General features: G+C 39.7%; 2 protein-coding genes across 2 annotated transcripts; one reads left to right on the forward strand and one right to left on the reverse strand.

Moving 5' to 3' along the window:
- Positions 1-2,301: 2,301 nt before the first annotated feature.
- med9 (mediator complex subunit 9) lies at positions 2,302-3,217 on the forward strand. The gene is made up of 2 exons (XM_042505743.2): positions 2,302-2,432; positions 2,647-3,217. The coding sequence occupies exons 1-2, from the start codon at positions 2,353-2,355 to the stop codon at positions 2,864-2,866; spliced, it is 300 nt and encodes a 99-aa protein (XP_042361677.1). The 5' UTR covers positions 2,302-2,352; the 3' UTR covers positions 2,867-3,217.
- Positions 3,218-3,979: 762 nt separating this feature from the next.
- Positions 3,980-5,427, reverse strand: LOC121957088 (dexamethasone-induced Ras-related protein 1-like). The gene is made up of 2 exons (XM_042505599.2): positions 5,065-5,427; positions 3,980-4,957 (listed from the first exon to the last, which is right to left on the reverse strand). Exons 1-2 carry the CDS (start codon positions 5,333-5,335, stop codon positions 4,434-4,436), a joined length of 795 nt encoding a protein of 264 aa, XP_042361533.1. The 5' UTR covers positions 5,336-5,427; the 3' UTR covers positions 3,980-4,433.
- Between the last annotated feature and the right edge of the window lie 1,863 nt (positions 5,428-7,290).

Genomic DNA, 7,290 nt, shown 5'->3' on the forward strand with positions numbered 1-7,290 from the left:
AATTAGCTTTGCTTTAAAAGGATCAGGGAGACAACACACAGTAAATCAGTCAAAAAGATATCGGTAATTCTGACCAACATGACAGTGAGTTAATGAGCTTCTTCCTGTCTCATGGCCAATTCCGCAGCTGGAAATAGGTCAAAGTGAGTCAGGATGAAACAAAAATCACAATGAAAAATGTTGAATGAAACAAGCTCTTGCTCTCTTATATGCGCACATACTAATGTGATACTTATCTTTCAGAAACGGGAAATTTGACTGTTACCTTCGCGACACACATCATTTTACTCTATGACAAAGCTGTTACGTTATCTTTCCAAATGCAATAACAATGTGCATGTAATTCTACTTGAATATGTTTAATTGTATGTGGGATGAAAGTTTTGGGGTCAGAAAATGGCCCACTTTCCTCATAAATGTAATGTGTCAGATCTTTTCCTCGTGACCCAAATGGCAGATCACTTGATCGACATAATGCCCTACAAACTCAAATCTGGGTCACATATACCAACTCTGTAAGTTTCACCAGCATGTAACAGTCGACGTCATGCTGGAAATTACTGTGAGCCCTGAATGTTTGTTTAAGTCTCTGGTAAGATCAACAGCAGTCAGTTGGAGGCATGACCAAAGATAATGTTCAGTGACTCTCACATCTCAATGTGAGGTTGGCTCTCAAAGCTATTCTTAATTAGGTCTTCACCGGCAGTGTCACGGCAGTGGTCTGTCTGCAATGGTGGCTAATGAGAATTTATCGCCATGGTGTTTACCAGGTGTGGGTAGTAATGTGTGTGCGGGAGGCAGAGGGAATTAACTGAAGAATCTATCCTTTAATGAGGACATATAGCTGTGAAAGTATATAGGTCAATGAGGTTTAGAAGATCAAGACATCAAATCGAGTGCCTTTAAAGAAAAGACTGCAAAATTTCACCAGCTACAGCAGACATACGCCTAAACCAACTCTGCCACTTTATGTAGTTTTATGTTTTTAAATGCATATTTTAAACAGATAAACTACACCATAAGCACAGCATATAATATTTAATGCTGTTCGTCAGGAGTGTATCTCCATTTGCTGGCAAACCATACGCAGCTCAATAACACTGCACAAGGTCATCACTAATATCAACTCTTTGACTTATTATTGGAGTCCATTTGGCCATGTATTTGTACCTGACATGCATTTACACTGGTTGCCATGTTTCACTGTAGATGCACACCAAGAATTGTGGCACACTTGTGGACATAAGAGGTTGAATTAAGGTATAGTCGCTTAACGTTGCTAGGTAGCAGCATGTGCCATTTTCCCTGGCCATCACAGGTCAGGTTTATTGGTTCTGTGTATTAATGGATTGTCTGTGGCCTATTTGGGGGGAAATATAGGCTGTCTGGGATCTCATTCAAAAGAGAATCCATTTGTGTAAGAGCCTTATATAAACAGCAGGATAACCCCCTAAACTGGGCTTCCCTGAAAAAGAAATTCATAAAGGCCTCTTCAAAATACATTTTTATGAAACAATAGATGCTTAAAACAGGGCTTTTTTTTGTTGTTGCCTTTTAATGTTCTATCTCAGTTTAGCCAGGACATGCGAATACTATAATTTATTCAAAAGAAACAAGCATGCCAGAGAGTGAAATCTGAGAAAATAGTCCCATCCTTCCACTTATTTCTGTTGCAAAAGAAATCCCCAGTTATGTATATCTAAGACATTTGGGCATGGCTTTACAATACGATAAAATAAAATAAAGAAGCCACTAATTTGATTTCTCAAATATTTTTGATGAACCTGCAGCTGAACAAATTTTTAAAAAATCAATAACATTTTACGTTGACTTAGTAGTGCCAGTTTTATGAATTTATTTCCATTATAAACACACACACACACACACACACACACACACACACACACACACACACACACACACACACACACACACACACAATTATTATTATTAAGAGACAACATAAAAACATAGCCTATAGCCTAGAGAATGCTAATGCAAGGAGATATAGGAGCACTTACAGAAATCAGAAATCATCTCATATAATGTTACATACATGGAGTCAAGGTTGTAGTAGCCTTGCTATTTTTAAAATATGGAAATGAGTGCTTGTTTTCAAAAAATGAAAAGGGAGGCATATGATAAATATAGATTCATGAATATGAGATTTTGCAAGTAAAAGTATCAATGTGATGATATAATATTGGTTCCCTTTGGTAGAAAAGTAGCCTAAGTTATATTTAAAAAAAAAAAAAAAAATCCAAACAATACAAAGTTAAAGTTTTTGAATATGGGTGGCGTCATCATACGACGCATGACGTCAACTGTCTGCGCCTCGGAGCAGAGACAGCGATGGCGATGTCACAAGCAAACCAAGAGAAAGAGAGCGATGATTGCTCTTTGCTGCCTCTAGTTCATGACATTATCAAATGGTAAGATTGCCAGCGCGTTTGTGCGTGCTTTACATTTATTCACGACTCTTTACTTGTCGTTAACTGTCGCTTTGGTGGAGCTGCTAAGCTCGTCGACCTGTTCGCTAAAGCTAACGTTAGCCTTTCACAGCTAGGCTAACTAGAAAAGATGCATGTCCAGAATAACGTAACGACGTGGAAATAACGTGCCCCTTATTCACTTACTCTCTTTAAGCATGGACAAGGACAGCCAGGATGTCCATCAAGAGCTGGCCAAGCTGAAGGCGAAGATCCAGGAGGCTCGGGAGCAGATATCCAACATGCCCGGGGTGGACAGCAGCCCGCTGGAGCAGCAGCAGCAGCTGGCGACGCTGCGAGAGCAGGTCCGCACCAAGAACCAGCTGCTGCAGAAATACAAAAGTCTGTGCATGTTTGACGTGCCAAAAGCATCATGATACTGAAGACTGGATTAGTTCACTGACTGGAGGACGCTCACGGACAGTCGAGGTGCAGGAAGGACGTTTTGCTTATTATCCTCACCTTTGAAGCAAGTATAAGGGAGGTTCAAGAATACCAGATGGACGTTTAAATTAATAAGGACGTATTTTTTCTGGTTTGCATCGCTTTGCAAGATGTTTGTGAATGTCACACAATGTCCTCTTCTTTTGTCTTTTTTGTTGTTGAAAAACTTTAAACGTGGTTTAATATATGTCCTGAACACATTTTTTTAGTTGTAACATTTTCTTATTTTGTAATATCTTGCAGTATTCCTATTTTGTAATAAAATTAAATGAGTAAGAACTAAAGCCTTTTTAAAATTCAGCCTATGAGTAATACACAACTGTTTCATCCTGTGGCCCTCATCATTAATTAACCCTTTGAAACCTGGCTAAATTGGCCTGAATTCTGAAAAACCTAGAAATTAGCATGAAATGAGTAAAATAGTAGTACAAGAACATTACTTGGAAAATTAGCGAAACAACAAACTAACAACAATAAAATAGGAAAGTCAAAACAAAACAAAGAAGAAGGAAAAATTGCTTTAAAGTTATCGTAATTCTGTAAGATAATTTTAAATATATACTTATGGTGACTATAGTTTTCTGAACATACTAGCTTTTTAAAATATTTTTCTAAATTTATCAATTTCTTGCAATTTGTGGGAAAATTATCTCAATGCAGCACAAGAAAAGTGATGTTGATTCAGGTCTCAAAGGGTTAAGCATCTTTTTGATATAATTGAGCAACTATTCTGTGTTGCATTTCGAGTTGAAGGGGGAAATTACTGAGAATCTCTTGATTCAAAAGGGAAGTAAATGTATCCACATCCACATTTGCAGTTCAATCTGAGTGAAAGTGTGTGAAAGTGATTTTAGGGTCCCGAGCCCTCCTTTCAAAATTTTAACATAATGCTTTTGAACAAAGTGGCAGAATGAGCTTTCAGTCAGCATCATATAGTTTAACAAATGAACAATTATGAGGAAATTATTGGAAATGGAAATTATTTTCAAGTAGAGGGAAACTGCTGCCTGAAACCTGCAGAACAGTGTAGTGTTAATTTTAGACTGTGCAGTGTTTCGTTTAACTTCATTATGCTTTGCTTGAAAGGCAAGTGACGAGGGAGACAGACTATGAAAGTAACAAGTGGTTTTATTTTCTTTTTTTATCCAAAAGTTGACAGACATAATAAATATACATTCAGGTTTGTTCATAATGCAACAAATAATGCAACTTTCACCAAGTTTAGAGAAAAAAAAAGCAAAATGTAAACATTTTTTTCTCAAGAGCCTTTCTTGACAAGCTTATGTAGAGGCAGATTTTACAGCATCACTACACAGGGGACAGGCCTATGAGCTGTTGTCCCAAGTGTCTCATCACAGTTTGCTTTACAATATGTCACTGTCGCCTCGGGGGCTGCAGTCTGCAGTTTTTTTGGGTGTATGTGCCCTGTATGAGGAACGGCTCAACTTCAGCACTGGAAAAGTCTGACAGAAAGTCTTTTGCACACATGCAAACAAAGTGTCAGCATATGATACAGCCTCTCTCTTTGGCCTGGCTGCCTCCTACAGCTTTCTCCTTTATGTACATTAAGTCACTGTGTACGCTGGGTCTTCGCGCAAACGGAGCCACAATCCCATAGGCGTTCCCGTCTTTGCACTTCTTGTTTCTGAAGGACTTTCTGTGAAGAACCTCGCAGTACTGCAGGGAGACTTTGCAGTGCCGGTCGGGGCTCATTTCGTCGGGCAGCTTGGCCATGGTAAAGAGAGTCTGAAACATTTGGTCCACGTTGGTGTTTTTCTTTGCTGAGATTTCAAAGTAAGCGCAGTGCTCCTCTCCACCAACTAGCTGCTCGATCTCCTCCTCCTGCACCTCGCGGTAAAAGTCTCTGTCACACTTGTTGCCGCAGATGACCAGCGGGATGTTCCCGTTCTCCTTGGTTTTGTTTCGCAGGCAGGACTTGGTCTCGTAAATTTGACGCTTCAGGCGCTGCACCTCCTGGAAGGAGTCTCTGTTGTCCAGGCTGAATACCAAGATGAACATATCACCTGGAAAACAAAAGAGAAAACAGGGTCAGTGCCAAATAATAAAAACATTTAAATAGCAGCAAATCACCTTTGTATGCAGCAGCTTAAACTTTTACAGCTCAACTCACCGGTAAGAATTGAAAGCCTCCTCATTGCAGGGAAGGGATGATTTCCAGATGTGTCCAAAATGTCCAGCTGGTAAACGTCCCCCCTGATGCTGTAGAGTTTCCTATGGAAGTCCTCAATAGTGGGTGTGTATTGGTCGTCGACTCTCTCGTTCAGAAACCGAGAGATGATGGCTGTCTTCCCAACTTTAGTGGAGCCCAGAATCACCATCCTGTGGCAATTCTTGGCCGGAATGTCGAACTCATTCTCGGATGGTGTCATTTTCTTAATCATGCTTGCAGCAGTTGCACCCGGAGGTAGACTGTGCTGTGGCGAGAGATGGCTTCAAGTCCTTTCTGTGATGTGAGGTGTCTAACCTCGCTGTGTCTCTGAAGCCGGAGGAGAGCAGGCAGGGGGATTTATGGGGGAAGTTTGCCGCGCCTCCCGAATGCGTCATGCGTCACGCTCCAGCTTGGGGAGCTGGGGCAAGACCCGAAATTATAATGTTACTATGGCTGTTTTCGTGCGTCAGCTCTGTCCACCCCTCATCAACAGAAAAGAGGAAAAATTCTTAGTCTGCAAATAACCAGCTTTCCTGTTAAAACGTTTCGGCACGTTTGCGCGTGATTACCATGATAGCGATAATGTCATTATAATGATACATTTGACATATTTAAAATCTTAAAATGACAGGCACAGTATGCACACAGTTACTTGTAGTGTGTGAATCATATAAACCAAATAGTTTTAATGCATCAGACAAAGATATCCACTATCTCGCATTGCACCACGTGCACGCGCACAAGCAGCTTTTTTTGTCACTGAAGAAGCACAGGCGCCTTACCTGTTTCCTCAATCACGACTATATAGTAAGCAGGAGATAGCAGCCGGAATATTTAGGTGAGGGGGACACAGGGGGCGCAGTGGTACGCACAAGCACTCAAGGCGTATTAAAGGGGGAAAAGTGTGTTTTTGCTCTTTCTGCCAGTACGTTTTCCCAGATGCATCAGTCTATAAAGATGTTGTTTAACCTTACCTGAAGGTTGATGCCTTTATATACAGTCAGCATTTATCATACTCTATGCTCTGTTCATGTTTATTATTATTATTTTTATTTATACCATCTATTTCATGCCTTATTGTTTTTTTTTTTTGTATTTTACTTATTTTTTCTTCCTCTGTGCCTTATGGTCTCAGATTGTTTTACTGTTCATCTCTAAAGCCCTTTGAAGATGTCTTGACCTGCATGAAATGTGCTGTGAAAATAGTTGTATATTAAATGAGGTTACTTAGATCCTTAATCCGTATATCACTGTCCTCCTCAGTAGAAAAGTGGAAAGTAAATAAATTGTTCTTTTTTAAGGAAAAAAATGTAATTGGGATTCAATTTTTTTGTTGCAACAGTAAATAACAGTGCTGGACCAATCCAGGAACATAAAATTATATTTTATTCATATATTATATTCATAATTATATTGATTTAAATATGATCGTTGTGACGCACAGGCGTCACAATGAGAAAAAAAAACCAACAACTGAGGAACAGCTGTGTGTAACAGGTGCCTGGAAGCCATCCAATTTGTATTGACTTTCTCGTAAGTGTTAATCAAAGAACCCCACAGACTGTCTAAAGATAGAGCCCACCGTTTGCGGCTCAAACTCTACTCATCCACTTTTACACCTTAACCACTTATCACCTTTCACTTATCGTCTCACCTATAACTCAGTGTAGAGAGACAAAATTACTTCTGAGAGAAAGTCGTGTCTGTGATATAGGTGTTAGTTCGGTTGTTACTCATCAGTGTCAGCACAACAAACTCTTTTTCCTAATGCATAACTTCTATCAACTTATTAGCTAAATGAGTTTAATATTGCTTCCTGCTTTTGCTTTTGTTTTTTCATCAATGTCTGTGCTTGTGTCACATGGAATTATATAAGACACAACTCCAGTGACAGATGATCCCATCATCTCCTTTAACTTGCATTATAGTCCTTTTTTGAATGGCTGCGTTATAATTTCCTCATGTTTCCTGGTGGCTCTGGTAATCCATGATTTCTGATCATGGAATGATTTCACTTTCCATACATCCCGACCCTAAACAGGATTGACCGTACAGCACCTCACATTCTGACCGTACACCACTCCTTATTCACAAACCTGCTCTTCTTCTCTCGCCAGAATCCTCTGTTCTGCCTGATAATTGTATAGAAAAAGAGTCACCCGGTTGAATGGTGCTGTTCAGGATTTA

Source organism: Plectropomus leopardus, chromosome 18 (genome assembly GCF_026936395.1).
Source record: "Plectropomus leopardus strain MGB_pleo_1.0 chromosome 18, ASM2693639v1, whole genome shotgun sequence".
Classification (NCBI taxonomy): Eukaryota; Metazoa; Chordata; class Actinopteri; order Perciformes; family Serranidae; genus Plectropomus; species Plectropomus leopardus.